The sequence below is a fragment of the Giraffa tippelskirchi genome, chromosome 4 (genome assembly GCF_054371585.1).
Source record: "Giraffa tippelskirchi isolate mGirTip1 chromosome 4, T2T-mGirTip1v1.2.pri, whole genome shotgun sequence".
NCBI lineage: Eukaryota > Metazoa > Chordata > Mammalia > Artiodactyla > Giraffidae > Giraffa > Giraffa tippelskirchi.
In genome coordinates this window covers 173,465,292-173,484,122 of record NC_137278.1, presented here as the reverse complement: position 1 = coordinate 173,484,122, position 18,831 = coordinate 173,465,292, and the positions used below count along the sequence as shown (strand labels likewise).

General features: G+C 37.9%; 1 protein-coding gene across 14 annotated transcripts in view; it reads left to right on the top strand.

The window, feature by feature from the left end:
• The window catches only part of FGD4 (FYVE, RhoGEF and PH domain containing 4), a 277,869-nt gene that overhangs the window by 173,769 nt on the left and 85,269 nt on the right, over positions 1-18,831 (top strand). For 9 of the 14 annotated variants that reach the window (XR_014082406.1, XM_081591590.1, XM_081591596.1 and 6 more), the window contains 3 exons: positions 1,001-1,153; positions 8,974-9,154; positions 15,303-15,810. Coding sequence is in view for 8 of the 14 variants with exons in the window: in XM_081591590.1 (XP_081447716.1) it covers positions 1,001-1,153; positions 8,974-9,154; positions 15,303-15,810 (842 nt within the window). In the remaining 6 variants the exon portion in view is untranslated. Of the gene's footprint in view, positions 1-1,000; positions 1,154-8,973; positions 9,155-15,302; positions 17,965-18,096; positions 18,185-18,831 lie in introns of those variants that run through there. The other 5 variants (XR_014082407.1, XR_014082410.1, XR_014082411.1 and 2 more) reach the window with 5 other exon arrangements.

Sequence of the window (18,831 nt, the reverse complement as noted above, 5' to 3'; positions counted from 1 at the left end):
GGGTTTTATTAGCTTTTCTTGTTTTGAGTAATAATTAAGGCCTTTTATCTTTAATAGATCTCATTTTATATATTTGGATTCTATGAAAATAAACTTTCTTATAGTTTCTTAAATAGCATACATACGTTTATTTTCTCCTAAGCAGGTTCAGTCTGTTGTTAATACCACTGTGCCAGCTAGAAGGAGGGAAAACTTAATATGTGTATAAAAACACTGGCATATGATTTCTTTAAAAGTCTCTGAAATTCAGTATTTAACTTTATCAGAAATTGAACTGAGAATTGACCTGTTCTCTGTGTCTCATGATGTATTTCAATATTTTAAAGCATTGCAGTGTTTTAAAGATTTTGAGTTGTAACTAAATATGAGTGTTTACCTACATAATCTCATCATTTTTTGAAAACATGGGCACTGATAACATTGATTTGGAGTCTGAGTAAGTTAGTAAGAAGAGGGATGTGGTGTGTGTGTATGTATTTCTTCATTTGTAATCAAGCCATTCTTCTAGAGTCGTCAAGTCAACTGTCATGTTCATGCTTTCTCCTGCTTTGTTCTTTTGAGCCACTTGATGACTGGCAACTGACTAGATCTTGGAAAGGAACTCTTTTATTAGCAGATTTGTGCTGGGCCCTTTGGTCCTCTCCTTCGCCTGCATCATAGCAGCTACATTCTGTCTTTTCTGTATCCCTGCAAGGAAAGGGATGGGAGAGAGAAAGAGTGAGTGTGAGAGTCTCTGTGTGTGTGTGTGTGTGTGTGTTGTAGTAGTAGTAGAAGTCAGCAATCTCTTATCAGCATATGTTATAAGGTTTCTCAAGCACATGGAAAGAGATCTTTCTCAGGAAAACTCTGTCAAGGCCAGCACACATGGGAAAAGTATTTCAGTGATTAGTCTTGTAACTGTGACTGTTTTTGTTTTATGGGGTCAGAAGAAATTAAATCACAAGACATAGTTATGCTCCACATCATTATTTACCTGTGTTTTCTTTTTGAACTCTCCCAGGCAGCAGTATCTGTCCAAAGATCACTATAGTTCCACCTTGCTTGAAAAGCAGCACAACCACACTGATTGATCAGAATGCATCTGATGAAGAGGCTCAGGGAATAAATGGGAAAACGCCAGCAAAACACTTAGCTGCAAGTCCAAAGCCACAAGGTATGCTGTTGGGTTTTTTTTTTTTATCAAGTTGGGTGCTTTGTTTATTGAAGAAAGTGACACAAAGGAACGATGATCACTCAGAAAGAGTTTTAAGCTATAAACTGAGGAATTGGGTGCATTTGTTTTTTCAGGAGAAAAGTTAGGCAGGGTTCCTACTCTAAAAATACCTTTTATATTTCCCTGTTATGGCTCCTTTCATAAGTTGTTTATTTGTCCCCTTAATGGAAATGTGATCTCTTCATGCACTATGCTTGACATAGTACAGAGCCTAACTTACCATTTGCATAATAAATATGTAACAAATTAATATGTACTTAGAAGTACTGTCAAAGTTGTCATGATTTTATAAATGTGAGAGGGTCTGTAAGACAGATCATTCTAAAACAGTGCTTTAATATACCTAGCTAGAATGTGATTTTACAATATTAAGAAAGTGGGGCTTTTCAGGCTTCTTAGTAAAGTCATCCACAAAAATTGAGCGTCCAACAAGGGGAAAATTTTTAGTGACGAAAATCTCTAAATGCTTTGCTCAGTAACCATTTCATTTTACAAGTAAATTTCTAGTAAATGGTAATTAACTTTAAGAAGCACAAAATTATAATTTTGATTTGATGATTGAGAGCAAGGTCTTTTGAAGTACAACACAAAACTGTGCTACACTGGCTTAACATGTAGTTTGTTTCAAACGTATTGAACTGTGGTGTTGGAGAAGACTCTTGAGAGTCCCTTGGACTGCAAGGAGATCCAACCAGTCCATCCTAAAGGAGATCAGTCCTGGGTGTTCATTGGAAGGACTGGTGTTGAAGCTGAAACTCCGGTACCTTGGCCACCTCATGCGAAGAGCTGACTCATTTGAAAAGACCCTGATGCTGGGAAGGATTGGGGGCAGGAGGAGAAGGGGACGACAGAGGATGAGTTGGCTGAATGGCATCACCGACTCAATGGACATGAGTTTGGGTAAACTCTGGGAGTTGGTGATGGACAGGGAGGCCTGGCATGCTGGCAATTCATGGGGTCACAAAAAGTTGGACATGACTGAGTGACTGAACTGAACTGATTTTCATTTATATCAAATGCTGAACATTCAATCAGGAAACAATACTAGGCATTTTCAGAATCACTATACTTTGAAAAAATCAATTCGTTTGGATTATTTGTATTTTCTTTGGTCTCTTTTCTTGTTCTTATGTTTTAAATTTTTCTGAAAGAGATCTTTAAAGGGAGGTTAGAAGGGAGTCTTCCCAATCACAGGCTATTTTTCTTATTGTTCTTACTACTAGTTATATTGGTGATGGAATAAGATACAGCTATCAAAGAAGGTCAGATAATTGGAAATTCAAGTGAATAACTCATTGATGAGTTTATAACCTTAATCTTTGACCATATTCCTTTATAATATTGTGAATATGAAAATAGAAGTTTTTCTGATCATGATTTAAGCCATTTTATTTGCACAATACAAAATTCCACCTTGCCCATTAGTTCTAAGATGACCTCAAATAAAGTAAAAACTGTAAGAAATAAATTCAATTCAATTTTATGTAATTCCCCAGATGAAAAGCAAGAATTTCATTATTGATAGAGACTGTTTTGGGAAGATGTATTGCATCACTTCATTGTTTTTAGTTCACTCAGATAAATTATAGCCGTGTTCTTTCTGAGCTGCCATGTGCCAAAATAACCCTGCTCTTTAGGGAGAAAGCACTGACTTTGCTGCTTGTAGTTCTATAGAAGTCTCTGTGTTGCTAGTTAAACGTATGTGATTACTTTCTATCTTGAATATGGATTTATATATATATATATATATTTTGCATAACAACAGAGTATTTCCAGATATAAAATAAACTACATAGAGTATACGTTTTTTCAAAATATTCTCATTGTTTGGCCCTTTCCTGACCCCCTCCCTGCCCCAGCTAAACTTTTAGCTCCACTATCACCCCTTAAATCTCACATTTAGTCATCTCTTCTTTGGTTTTTCTCATTCATTACAGACTGGTGTACTATTTAACTCATTCATGTTTGTTTGTTTTTCTGCCTTTTACACTACTGTATTCTCTGTATCTCGCACACAGCGTAGCAGGCCTTCAGTAATACTTACTGAGTGAATCTTGCTCCATCACCATGTTTCTTTTACTTTGTTTCTGCTGTTCTTTGTTTAAAACTTAGAATGTGTGCCAGGTAGAGACTGTTGTGCCGTGTCACTCAGTCATGTCCGAACCAACTCTTTATGACTCAATGGACTGCAACCTGCCAGGCTTCTCTGTCCATGGGATTTTCCAGGCAAGAATACTGGAGTGGGTTACCATTTCCTCCTCCAGGGTGTCTTCCCTACTCATAGATTGACCCAGTGTCTCCCGAGTCTCCTGCATTGGTGGCAGAGTTTTTACCACTGGGCCACCTAGGAAGCCCCTATATAGAGACCAGTGTCCTGGAATGAGGCTACATTTTGATATTGTCAGATCAGCTGCCAAATAGATCACTACTTATTGACTTGACTGATTGATAGTATTTCCCACCCTTTAGTAGAGAGAAGCCACTTTTAATTTCTCCAAATCCTAAGAACATTTGGATGACTGAGGTTGAGAAACGAAGATGATGCCAGTAGGGACTTCCTGCTCAGACTGAGGGGTTATCACTCTGACACCTTTATGCCCACTTCCTGGCAAATCGTTTATAAATTATGCATGATGCTGCTGCTAAGGCTTCAAGAGCCATTATGTAATTTTACTTCAGTTGAAGACTCTTATTCTAGATCAGTAATTCTCAACTGGAGATAATTTTGCAGGCCTGTGGCACCCACCCCAACCCTCACTGGTATTATCTGGAGACATTTTTTTTTTGCTTGCCATATTTGGGATTTGCTACTGGCATCTAGTAGGTAGACGCTAGGGATGCTGCTCAACATTCTACAATGCACAGGTCAGCCTTTTCCACCCCTACTAACAAAGAATGATCTGACCTGAAATAGCGTTAGTGTGAGAAACTGTGATCTAGATCCTAAAAATAGCTCATAATTAAATCTTGGACTTCCCAGGTGGTAAAGAATCTGCTTGCCAATGCAGGAGATGCAGGAGATAGAGGTTCAATTCCTGGGCTGGGAAGATCCCCTGGAGGAGGAAATGGCAACCCACTCCAGTATTCTTGCCTGAAAAATCCCATGGACAGAGGAGCCTGGGAGGCTACAGTCTATAGGGTAGCAGTGAGTTGGGCACATCTGAGCGCATACACACACCAATTAAATCATATTTGTTTGTCATGTGAAGTGCTAATAATATCATGGCAGCAATTTATTATGGCAATTTTTAAAGGGAGATAATATTGACAGCTTTTATTAGTAGTGATTATGTAGTAATAGAGGTTGTTTTGCCTCATAAAATACCCTAAGGCCTTGGGAAATAATGGTTTATTCACTTCATACAAATCCTACTAGTAAATCAAATTACTGAGCAACCCCAGTTACTAAGTCTTTCTTGTTCACCACTTCTAATATTGGTCTGTTTTCTGCCATGCTAGACATAACTCAAAAGAATTTCCTTAGCAATTAAAGATAGTCTTACTTTTTCTCTTAGGAACTCTGATCCACAACATTCTCCATAGTTAATTATTTTGATAAAGCCCACATACTGTCCCTTCTCAATCATTAAACCTTAATGTCTAAAAACTTTTCATCTTTGAAAGTCACATTATTGTTTCAGTAATTTAAGTAAATAATTTGATTTACTCTATTGAGTAAGTCATTTCATCTCCTTCTAAAGTAAAGCATTCTATATGTAATGCTTCATTCTTAACGTATGTTACAAATTTATAATGCATTAATATATAGCCAGCTGTTTTTCATAGTAAGTAAAATAAGAATAATAGAAACCTACTGGTAATCTGCAAATTTAAACTGGTGTAAAGGAAAAAAAAATGTTACCTACCATTCCAGTTCCACAGGGATCAAGCTAATATCCCACTAAATGTGTTTCTGGAGGAAAATTTGTGACAGAGAAAAACAGGGAGCATTCTTTGTTTTGGATATGCTATCCCCTAGATAGTAAGATACCTATCTAAGGAAAAATTTCAATGACCCCAGATCCTTGAATCTTCTCTACAAAGAAAAACACTAAAGTCATTACCTTAAGATGTCTTTCTGTTCTTTGTGATTAGTAGTAATCTTTTTGTGCTTGACTACATGTTTTTCCCAGCAAAAAAAGATCATATCTATCTTCGCCCCTTCCTTAAGTCTTTGGAGCAGTTCTTCAGATCTATCTGAGAGGCTATCTCCCTGCTATAGTCCTCAGTAAGGTCCCTGACAACTTTTCTGTTGTGCATTTTTCTTTCAGTTGACAGTGGCAAATACTTTCTTTTTCATTCTCTAATTATTTTGCATACTTGGAAATTTTTAATGATTAAAATTTTTTTGTTCTATTTAGTATCGGTACAATTAACTCTAGTGGAGCCCATTTTGCTTATCATCAATGAGAGACCTCAAAGTTAGCATGTCCTTGCCATGTCCTTGACTAGACTACTGATCTTTTCAAACATTGCTTAACCTATTATTTCAGTTGTTAGTTATATAAAACTTGCATACAGTTGAGCTCATTTCACATGCTAGCAAAGTAATGCTCAAAATCCTTCAAGCTAGGCTTTAATAGTACACGAACCAACAACATCCAGATGTACAAGCTAGATTTAGAAAAGGCAGAGGAACCAGAGATCAAATTGCCAACGCCTGTTGGATCATAGAAAAAGCAAGGGAGTTCCAAAAAAACATCTACTACTATTTGATTGACTACTTAAAGCTTTTGACTGTGTAGATCACAATGAACTGTGGAAAATCGTTAAAGAGGTAGGAATACCAGACTACCTTAGCTGTCCCTTGAGAAACCTGTATACAGGACAAGAAGGAATAGAACCGGACATGTTAGAACCGGACATGGGAAAATAGACTGGTTCAAAATCGGGAAATATACAGTAGGACAAGGCTATGTATTGTTACCCTGCTTATTTAACTTATATGCAGAGTACATCATCCAAAAACCCGGGCTGGAAGACTCACAAGCTGGAATCATGATTGCCCAGAGAAACATCAATAACCTCAGATATGCAGATGTTACCACTCTAATGGCAGAAAGTAAAGATGAACTAAACAGCCTCTTGATGAAGGTGAAAGAGGAAAGTGAAAAGGCTGGCTTAAAACTAAACATTCAAAAAATGAAGATCATCACATCCGGTTCCATCACTTCATGGAACTGTCAAATAGATGGGGGGGGAATGGAAACAGTGACAGATTTTCTTTTCTTGGGCTCCAAAATCACTGCAGATGGTGACTGCAGCCACAAAAATAAAAGATGCTTGCTCCTTGGAAGAAAAGCTATAACAAACCTAGACAGTGTGTTGAAAAGCAGAGACATCACTCTACAGTCAAAGCTATGGTTTTTCCATATTCATGAGAAAACGAATATGAGAGTTGGACCACGAAGAAGGCTGAGCACTGAAGAATTGATGTGTTCGAATTGTGGTGCTGGAGAAGACTCTTGAGAGTCCCTTGGAGAGAAAGGAGATCAAACCAGTCAACCCTAAAGGGATTCAACCTTGAATATTCATTGAAAAGACTGATGCTGAAGCTCTAATGTTTTGGCCACCTGATGTGAAGACACCCTGATGCTGGGAAAAATTGAGGGCAAGAGAAGAAGTAGGTGACAGAGGTTGAGATGATTGGATGTCATCACCGACTCAATGGACATGAGTTTGAGCTTGCTGTGGGAGATAGTGAAGATAGGGAAGCCTGGCATACTGCCGTTCACGGGATCACAAAGAGTCAGACACGAGTTAGCAACTGAACCACACGTATCAAAGAAAGTATGTTCACCGAGTAAACCATAGATGAAAGAGTTATTTTATAATTCTTTAGACACAGAATGATAAAGAACACATTCACTTCCTCCTTTGCATATTCTAGTTAGGAATACTGAAATTATTAACTAATGTTAAAACTATTTGGTGGGGAGGTGGAATATTGTCCTGGTTTACTATTTTGGTATATATTTGTTCTACACAGAAAAATTTTCCTTAAAATGAACAAATGTCACACTTGTTTAAGCCCCTTCCTTCCCAATGGTTACTATACTATTCCTTCCACCTCCAAATATTATTATATCTTAGAAAATGGTATCATTTTCATGAAAAGAAGTATGTCATTTTTTCATTGGAATTTTTTTCTTTTTGTGTTGACAAGAGTAAGAGGTAGATTGTTATACCTATAGCACGTTGTGTTATATATATGTTTTCCCTCCTCTCTGTAAGAATTTATTACTGGAACAGAAATGATGAAATCTAGGCCAGTAAGCATCAGACAACTGTCAGCTTGCTGAGTTCATAAAAGAGATAAGATTACTGACAGCCAGGGTAACCAGCTCCAGGAAAGGGGGCATGTAGTTAGAAGAAGACATGATTCTCCACCTGTTTTCAGGAAGTTAGGAAAAGGATTAAAAAAAAAATGGAGGTGATTCTGTTTGATTTATTGACACATGTATAGTTATATATTCTTTTACCCACAATGTTAATTAAGAGAAAAATGATACCGTACTGGTTTTCAAAATTGAAGTAATTCTTATACTGATTAAGCATTTATGGCGTATTATGTTTTTTAAGATACAGAATTTCTCACCTATTAGAGAAAACCTGTAGATTTTAGTATTTTGGAAATAATCTGTTCCTATCCTGTTAATTGCGGAGAAGGCAATGGCAACCCACTCCAGTACTCTTGCCTGGAAAATCCCATGGACGGAGGAGCCTGGTAGGCTGCAGTCCAAGGGGTCGCGAAGGGTCAGACACGACTGAGCGACTTCACTTACACTTTTCATTTTCATGCATTGGAGAAGGAAACGGCAACCCACTCCAGTGTTCTTGCCTGGAGAATCTCACAGACGGGGGAGCCTGGTGGGCTTCCGTCTATGGGGTCGCACAGAGTCGGACGTGACTGAAGCGACGCAGCAGCATTCTGTTAATTGAGTGGAAGACTTATTAGTAAGCAAATTATATGTGGTGTATTAATGGTAGGCAACTATTAACGTAGCAGTCTAAGTTCTGTAACCACCTTTTGCAGATTTATGATGAGAAGCAGTGCTAATAATAGAAGAAGCTAGAGTCTGGGTACCAGTTATAAAATCTAATCAGCCTTGTTACCCCAGGCCAATAATCACTTAAGCTCTCTAAGCCTTCATAGACATAGGAGGCAAATAATGATCTATCTCAGAGGTCTGTAAAGGAAAAAATTCATCTAAGATCAAATGAGATACAGTGCTTTTGTTAACTGAAAAGATGCTCTAAGTTATGCAACATTATATTAATGTCATTTGTTGGTTTTTTTGTTGGCTTTGTGTCTAACCTGCTACCTCTGGATTTTAGTATATCTTTTATCACTCTTATTATTAGAAAATCTGTTTTATAGCAAGCAATGTACCTCTAGGAATTAGTTTCAAATTTAGTACTTTCCTTTCTCTGTTTAGATGAAAAACTGCTATGTCATCTCTAATAGAGTTTGGAATGCCTTAGTCATATGTAGATCCATAGATGTTTACTAAAGCCATATTTGAAAATCACTTAAAATTAAAAGAACCTCTTGAATCTTGTATATTGGACTTCTATAGGACACAGAACAAGTATCCAAGATAGATAAAGGTCTCTTGGTTAAGGTTCTGCCCAAATTTGACAGATCTCTTGACAAAAATTTGGTAATGGTAAAGATTTTTGAACCAAGAACACTAGGATTTTTTGCTAAGGAACAGATATCAGTGAAATACTGAATTCTATGAATTCTTTTTCTACAGTGCCTCCAAAGCCACTACACCTGCAGAATTTACCTTCGACCAGTGTACACCAAACTCCTAGGCATAAAGCTTTATCTAGTGCAAATCCAAGGATGGAGGAAGTTAAACCTGCCTCTGCTTGTGTCTCAAAGGAAAAACCCAGTAAGATATCAGATCTCATCAGTCGCTTTGAAGGAGGCAGGTAAGAGCTAACTTACAATGGGAGAAGACTGAGGGGAAAAGAAAGCTGATTTTTGAAAAAAAATGTGTGATAGAGATGTAGATTTAAAAATAAAAATATATAGTTTTTTATTCCATTAGGTGTGGTAGGCCTTTAGAAAGAGTGAATTTTTAAAATGCTAATCTTGCCCTTTTTGTCTTTTCATACTGTCCATGGGGTTCTCCAGACAAGAATACTGAAGTGGGTTGCCATTTCCTTCTCCAGTGTAAATTGTCAGAATTCTTCACTATGACCTGTCTGTCTTGGGTTGCCCTGCATGACATGTCTCATAGCTTCATTGAGTTACCCAGGCCCCTTTGCCATAACAAAGCTGTGAACCATGAAGGGGACAGAGGAGCCTGGCATGCTATAATCCATGGGGTTGCAAAGAGTCAGACACAACTTAGCAACTGAACAACAGTCTTCCCTATATGCATTGTCATTTATCATATTTATTTGCGTGCAGTGCTCTCTGCCCCAGCCTTTGCATCACATTGTGCACTCTGTACACATTGATTCCTCTGTATCTGTGTACGTCATTCCATGTGTTGTTGCTTCTTGTGGTCGGTCATTCCATTGGTCACTGGATATCTGGGTTGGAAGGGCAGGAAGTTATATCTGTCTGTTTCTCATTTCGTATGCTTGAATGAACTTCTATGGGCATGTCCCATCTTTTCTTTCTATTCCAATTTATTTAGTATAGATCTGTATCCATTAAGTCTGTTTTCCCTCTCCCCATACCCCTATACTGTTCTAGGTTCGTGAAGAGATACTGGCAGTAGCAAAATTTATGTTAAATCTCTGTTTGTATTTATTAGATATAATTTTTTATTCTTTAGCTCTGTTTAAAAAAATGTAACTGAAATGTATATTTCTCAACTAAAGATAAAAACAAACTCACATAAGTTACTTTTCTACTTATATGACCCTCAGATGTTTTTTCTTAGAATTCCCATCACTGATTTAAATAGAATTTTTTAAAAAATTTATCAGAAGGATTTTATTATATGTCACCAAAAGTCTATATATAACTAAACAATATATTTAAATTCACTTTCATCCTTGAAGCCAAATATTTCCATTTATTCTAGTGTAATATTTGGAAATGGTTATCCATTAGGTGATTTCATTTTTTATTTGCAGGACATATTTTTATTTATGTAGTGAATCATAGTGTGGAAATACTTTCAACATCTTCTAGAAGTTGTGACCAAATGCAAAACTGCAATGTCCCTCATTTGTGAGACTATGCAGTTCAGTTCAGTCCCTCAGTCGTGTCTGACTTTTTGCGACCCCATGAACCGGAGCACACCAGGCCTCCCTGTCCATCACCAACTCCCGGAGTCCACCGAAACCCATGTCCATTGAGTCGGTGATGCCATCCAACCATCTCATCCTCTGTCGTCCCCTTCTCCTCCTGCCCTCAATCTTTCCCAGCATCAGGGTCTTTTCAAATGAGTCAGCTCTTTGCATCAGGTGGCCAAAGTATTGGAGTTTCAGCCTCAACATTAGTCCTTCCAATGAATGTTCAGGACTGATTTCCTTTAGGATGGACTGGTTGGATCTCTTTGCAGTCCAAGGGACTCTCAAGAGTCTTCTCCAACACCACAGTTCAAAAGCATCAATTCTTCTGCACTCAGCTTTCTTTACAGTCCAACTCTCACATCCATACATGACCACTGGAAAAACCATAGCCTTGACGAGATGGACCTTTGTTGACAAAGTAATGTCTCTGCTTTTTAATATGCTGTCTAGGTTGGTCATAACTTTCCTTCCAAGGAGTAAGCGTCTTTTAATTGTATGGCTGCAATCACCACCTACAGTGATTTTGGAGCCCAAAAAAATAAAGTCAGCCACTGTTTCCCCATCTATTTGCCATGAAGTGATGGGACTGGATGCCATGATCTTAGTTTTCTGAATGTTGAGCTTTAAGCCAACTTTTTCACTCTCCTCTTTCACTTTCATCAAGAGGCTCTTTAGTTCTTCTTCAATTTCTGCCATAAGGGTGGTGTCATCCGCATATCTGAGGTTATTGATATTTCTCCCGGCAATCTTGATTCCAGCTTGTGTTTCTTCCAGCCCAGCGTTTCTCATGATGTACTCTGCATATAAGTTAAATAAGCAGGGTGACAATATACAGCCTTGACGTACTCCTTTTCCTATTTGGAACCAGTCTGTTGTTCCATGTCTAGTTCTAGCAGTTGCTTCCTGACCTGCATACAGGTTTCTCAAGAGGCAGATCAGGTGGTCTGATATTCCCATCTCTTTCCGAATTTTCCACAGTTTATTGTGATCCACATAGTCAAATGTTTTGGCATAGTCAATAAAGCAGAAATAGATGTTTTTCTGGAACTCTCTTGGTTTTTCAGTGATCCAGCGAATGTTGGCAATTTGATCTCTGGTTCCTCTGCCTTTTCTAAAACCAGCTTGAACATCTGGAAGTTCACGGTTCATGTACTGTTGAAGTCGGGCTTGGAGAATTTTGAGCATTACTTTACTAGCGTGTGAGATGAGTGCAATTGTGCGGTAGTTTGAGCATTCTTTGGCATTACCTTTCTTTGGGACTGGAATGAAAACTGACTTTTTCCAGTCCTGTGGCCACTGCTGAGTTTTCTAAATTTGCTGGCATATTGAGTGCAGCACTTTCACAGCATCATCTTTTAGGATTTGAAATAGCCGAACTGAAATATTTAGTAACAAATTCTGGAGAAAAGTAGTTCAGAAGCCTGTCTTCATTTTTTCGCTCTTGATCAATTATGGAAATTTGTCATAGTAGTTAAATTTCAACATTTCACTCTCTGAAGTAGGATTTTTAATACCTTTGTTATCTTAAATTGTAGTAATCGTTACTAGAAAAGATTGTTTTTTGTGGCAAGTTGATTCTATAGCACAAAGTGATGTGCCTCATGTTTGCAGATTCCCAGTTCCATGTCCAGTGACTTCATAATAAAAGGAGGGGATTGGCCCCTGACCCCTATATCCTCAGATTTGGGTGTAACTTTGGGAAGCCCTATATGGGTCAATACTCTTCACTATTTTGGTAACCCAGTGTTATTTCTCTCCATACACAAAAAGTGCAGTTTTTCCATATTGGTTATTTTTTCAATATATTCTTCCAAATCAGTTTTCTTTCACTCTTTTACAATTAACAGATTCAAAGCCTTTTTTGATGAAAAGCTTAAAGGTTGGCTCTTAGGAAAGATGTGCTATAATGTATGACATTTTAAGCAAAATTGTTCTAAAAGCAGGTAGGCTGTAATGTGAGCCTTTGGGCCAATCTGGTGAAGGGATGTACTTGTGGCAGAAATCCACTGCCAGTACAAAAAAAATTATATGTTTTTAATGAAGTATTACACATAGGAACAGGCCCTGAAAAGTATCTGAATGGGTTTCTGTTGCATTGTGTCTATAGGACTTGAATGGGAAGTCCTACTTGTTGAGTGAGGTCCATGTGCCTGTAGTGTGGCTTCCCTCCCACCTTATCCTACCCCACTCTCCCATGCATATCCTCTGGATGGCACTTATTACAGAAGATTCTTGCTTCTTGTTCACAGCAGTCCTTTCCAAAAATCTTAAGTAAGTCCAGAGTTTGGTTCAGAGGATCTTTCCACTGTGTTGCTGGACCCTGATGTGTCCAGATAAAGAACAGTGATTCAAATCTTGAAGGGCTTTTGGAGAAATTTGTTGTTGATCAGTTGTGTCTGACTCTTTGCGACCCCATGGACTGCAGCATGCCAGGCTTCCCTGTCCATCACCAGCCCCCAGAGCTTGTTCAAACTCATGTCCATTGAGTTGGTGAGGCCATCCCACCATCTTGTCCTCTGTTGTCCCCTTCTCCTCCTGCCTTCAATCCCTCCCAGTGTCAAGGCCTGAGTCTGCTCTTTGCATCAGGTGGCCAAAGTATTACAGCTTCAGCATCAGTCCTTCCAACAAATATTTAGGACTGATTTCCTTTAGGATGGAATGATTGGATCTCCTTGTAGTCCAGTGGACTCTCAAGAGTCTTCTCCAACACCACAGTTCAAAAGCATCAATCCTTTTGCACTCATCCTTTTTTATGGCCCAACTAGCACATCTGTACACGACTACTGGAAAAACCATAGCTTCGTCTATACGGACTTTTGTTGACAAATTAATGTCTCTGCTTTTTAACATGCTGTCTAAGTTTGTCATAGCTTTTCTTTCAAGGAGCAGGCATATTTTGATTTCATGGCTGCAGTCACCATTTGCAGTGATTTTGGAGCCCAAGAAAATAAAGTCTCTCAGCTTCCATTGTTTCCCCATCTGTTTGCCATGAAGTGATGGGACCGGATCCCATGATCTCAGGGTTTTGAATGTTTAGTTTTAAGCCAGCATTTTCAATTAGGCCTAAGGAATATGCTCCTAGGAGGTAAACATCAATGGTGGAGGGTGTCACATTTACTTATACTGGCAACCTCCAACTTTTTTTTTTAACACCAAAAATAGTTCATATTGTGGTATAGCCGATGAGCAATGTTGTGCTAGTTTCACATGAACAGCAAAGTACCTCAGCCATATATATACATGTATCCACTCTCCTCCAAACCCCACTCCCATCCAGGCTGGTACATAACATTGAGCAGAGTTTCATGTGCTATACTATAGGTCTTGGTTGGTTATCCATTTTAAATATAGCAGTGGGTACATGACCTTCCCAAAGTCCCTAACTATCCCTTCCCCCCAGCAACCATAGGTTTGTTTTCTAAGTCTGTGGACAACCTCCAACTTTTGTAAGACATTTTCCCCTACCATATTTTTCCTTCTCTTCTTGTGATAGTAAACTTCACTCTGTGTTTTGTCTTCTCTGACTACTTTCTTACCGTTTGTTAGCCACATTACATTGGCCACATTATCTAGGTTTATAAGCCTGTATTTGTGGGGTCCCTACTTTGGAATTATTGATAATATGGAACAAGATAATCTATGTAAAGGGCTTAATGTAGTTTCTGGCACTTAATAAATGTTAGTTGGTATTATTGAATTACTGTCATGATCATCATCACAATTAGTTATTCTGTTGTTCCTCCACTTTTTATTGAGCACTGTCACATACCAAGCACTGTGCTAAGAGGTGGGAATAAAGCAGAGAACAAGATGGGTGCATTTTGTACTGTCACAGAGTATTAGTCTGTTTTAATTTTTTCTCCTCATTAGGTCATAAGAATCTCTTCAAGACTGAAGTCCATAGTTTTATATTTTTCCTTCCTGAAATCCTAGATTAAAGTACTATATTAGTATTTCCAATGAAGCATTTCTATGTACTGGCAGTTGAACTCCAATGTACTGTTAAGATTAAGCCTCTTTGAGGTGACATCTGAGCAGAAACATGAATGATGGGAAGGAGTAAACCACACTATTGACTTGGGGAAGACTGTCCTGGGCAGAGAGAATTGCAGCTTAGATATGCACATTTGCTTATTGGGTATGGGAACAGTAAAGTGACTAATGTGACAAGAGCACAGTGAGTGAGGCGAGAACAGAATTTAATGAGGCCGGAGCTAGTAGGGGCTAGAGTATGTAGAATCTTTTAGGCCATGATTAAGATGCCAGATTTACTTTCAAGTGTTCGGAAGCCCTCACTCAGAATTTGATCTCTGTGGCCTACCTGGGACTGGAGGGGATCTCTATGGAAGCAGAAAGACCAGTTAGGATGCTGTGGCAACATATGCAGTAAGGTTTTCAAGAAACGTGTTCTGCTTTGCAGAGACAAATAATCTTTGGTTTCTAACCTGTTCATAAATTGAAGGCTGACTATACTTGTCTTTAAAATGTTAAGAAAGTAAAAATCTTGGGATAAGGCAGCCTTATTAAATATATTTCTCACATCTAAGTCTTTACTAATTAACAATGTTAATAAACAACCCAAGGAAATGTTTCCAAACCTATAGGTAAAGCTCAGGGTTATCATGTTTATTTAAATGTTTATTTGAGTGTAGATAACATCCTGAAGAACTGAGAGCTACTATACCACTTTTTGTCTAAGTTTCTAAAACCAAGGCGAGGCAGATATCTTCACTAAATATCCCTAGACAACTGGAATAAATTTGTTTTTATTCTAGAACTTGTCCATGCAATCATTTTCATACTTACTTTATGTTTTATCTTTTAGCTCTTTATCAAATTACAGCGATTTGAAAAAAGATTCTGCTGTGAACCTAAATGCTCCTAGAACCCCAGGAAGGCATGGATTGACAGCCACACCTCAGCAGAAAGTCCTCTCCCAGCACTCACCACAGAAGCAGGGAAATGGTACAGATCAATCTCAGGGTGAACAGACTTGTGTGGCTAACGGTATGGTAGCAGCACAAAACCAGGCGGAATGTGAGGAGGACAAAGGGGCCACTCTTAGCCCAGATACTCCTATTCAGACTTCTGAATCCTTGCCCGATACAAACCTAATGAATGGAGAAAAACAAGAAACAGCCACAGGCTCTGCATCACCCACAACAAATAACTGTCATGAAGATGCTTCTGACATTAGCTGCAGGACTTTACATGTCAGCCCTGTGCTCCCCCTGGAAGAAGGAAGGACAGACACAGAAGCCAAGGTACAAGAGAGGGAAAGTGAAGAAAGCCCCCTAGAACTGGAACAGCTGGACCAGCACCATGAGATGAAGGTAAATCATAAGTAGGAGGAAGCACTAACTATTCCCCTATGGTTTGAACTCTGTTTTATAGCACTCATGTGATGAATAAGTCTGATCACCCTCACAACCAGTTCAGCAGTTTTCAAGCTCTAGCTGCTGATGCATGTTTCCCCTACTCTCTGAGGAGACACTTCATTTTTTCTTCTATATAATTTCTATTGATCTCTCTGTTATGATTTCAAGATTCAGAACAGTGTAAAGACTTTGATATAGGAAAACCACAAACATAGTATTTATATTTACATCAGAAATTGCTCCCCATAAACATATGGGCATCCCTAATAATAAACATAGGGCTGCATCCCTAATATTTATGGTCTGAGTAACAGGAAATTATTTAATTTCCTGAAAATCATCTTAGTTCAGTAGTTCATTTATAGAAGAAAAAATAGTCCCGGGAAGCTTGAATGATGTTACAGACTCACAGTAAAATCCCAGACTCCCTGTCCCTTGACTCTCAGGCCAATATTGTGTCCTGATTCAAGAAGTGACAAACATAAATGCCTAATTGCAGTAAATGTCAGTGAATGCAGCAGCCATGAGTGATAGGCTGAAGAGAAGGTGAGACTGTGGCAAACTAGAAGTTCATTTCCTTTCTAAACAGAGCAGCAGTTTGACAAACCACCTGAATGGCATTTCTAAGCTAATAAAGGGCTGATTTGCTGATGAAATAATGTTCATAACCTACCTGTACTACAGCAGAAACTTTTATACAACTTCAGTAACAAAACCACTGCATTTGTATTCTTTATTATCAATTTAGAGCTTTGGGAAGATCAATAAATATGGCTTTTACATATTGAAAATTTAGAATTTGAAATTCCATTTGGAATTTCTTGGATTAAAGATGCAATATAAGCATTATTATAGAGTTCCCTGGAGTGGAGAGTTGTTTATAATTCTGAAGACAAGGAAAAAACGTTTCCATTGCTTAGTCTCTCTTATTGACTATAAATAATAATCTGGGTAGTAGAGTTGAGAATTGAAAATTGGACAATTATAGGAAAATTTGTAAATGGCAAATCCAAGTCCTAAATCTGTTTAGAATTTTTTTTTATGATACTGTGTCTTAAGTAGCACTACCATAGGCAAAAATTCAAAAAGACTGATACTAAAATATTAGAGTAAAAATGATTGATTGATGTGTTCAGAACTTTAAAGTGAAATCTGTCTTATAATTCAATTCACAGTGACCCTGAAAAAGATCACAAATAGGCAAAGTGCCAGAGGTTTAATTTTAAATGCTGACTCTGAAGCAGAGAAAGTTTAAATAAGGAAGTGGGTGGGAGAAAATGAGTCATCCTTGGTGACAATATCTGAAACATTAAAGAAACAGGACCATGCAAAGTGAATCTCTTTACATCTCAGTGTAGTAGTAGATTTTAGTGTCTCTGTGCTTAAATTACTTTGAATGGAAGAGAATTTTAGAACCAAAGAACTCAAGACTCATATCTGTCATTTTACAGTTGGGATGATGCCACCAGCAAGTATCATTAAAACAGCAAGAACTGTTTTTATTAAGGGAAATATTTTAATTGGTGATGATGTCTGTGGTTGCTGGGTACTACTTTTTTTTTCCCCTGTCCTATATTATTATGTATACGTTTTCTTAGATGTATCTTAAATGGTTTGGGAGAGACTTAATAGGGCTTCCTATTAAATTAGTGAAACATGTACATCTGGTTTTTCTCCTAATGGGCATTTAAGCGATAGTTGGCATATGCTATATATAGGAAGAAAAATTAAATTTTCTCTTCAGAGCTATTGATCCAAACACTACACGAGTCCCCCATCTAAAAAGGACTATTAGGATTTAATTTCTACATGGTGTTGATGTGTTCTCCTTTGTTGCTCTAATGCTTGTTATATTGCCTTTCCTTGTTCCAAAATGCAAAGATAAATGTTAGCAGTGTTAGAAGGATACATTTTATGTTAAGTGTATTTTACCACAATTTTAAAAGTAAAATTAAAAAATTTTTTGATTGGTAGTATATTGTGGACCAAACAATTGGAACCAGGAAATTTTTTTTTAATTGAAGTATTGTTGCTTTCCTGGAGAAGAACATGGCAAGCCACTGCAGTATTCTTGCCTAGAGAATCCCCATGGACAGAGGAGACTGGCAGGCTACAGCCCATGGGGTCACAAAGAGTCAGACACGACTAAGCACATAGTTGCTTTACAAGATTGCGTTCGTTCCTGATGCTAATGCTAAGTTGTTTCAGTCATATCTGCCTCTGCAACCCCATGGACTGTAGTCTGCCAGGCTCCTCTGTCCGTAGGATTCTCCAGGCAAGAATACTAAAGTGGGTAGCCATTTCCTTCTCCAGGGTATCTTCCCGACCCAGGGATCAAACCCACGTCTCTCATGTCTCCGCATTGGCAGATGGATTCCTTACCACTGGCACACCCAGGAAGTGTTCGTTTCTGCTGTACAGCAAGTTTAATCAGTTATACTTATACCTGTGTCCCCTCTTTGAGTCTGATCTTAAGGGTCTCTTTAGTCATGATAATATAATAATTCTGTGCTGTTGTATGTAGGTATATTCTCTCGTTAGCATAGCTTTCCAGATTGTCAGTTGTTTCTTAAAGACTATCTAATGTGTTAAACTTCTAAGACATCATGGAGTTTTTGAGTTTCACTATGCAGATAATTGAAAAAAAATTACTTCAGTCTTTATATAACTGGATGTAGAGATTTACATCAGAATAATCTTCTTAAGTTTCAGGAAAGTAGATACATATTAAAACATATTGTAGACGACCATTATTAATAATTGAATACTGACTTGAAAATAGTCTCAGTTTGTGTAACTCTCGCTGATTGTCTATTTTGATCAAGAATCACTTTCAGTGGTGAATATAGAATCCTCTATTTTTATCATGTAAAAAATAATCTCTTCCTCATTGAAACTATTGACTCTACTATACTTAGCAAAGCAACACTTTTCCAGTGTTTAAATATTTTGCACCAGTGATCTAGATATAAACAG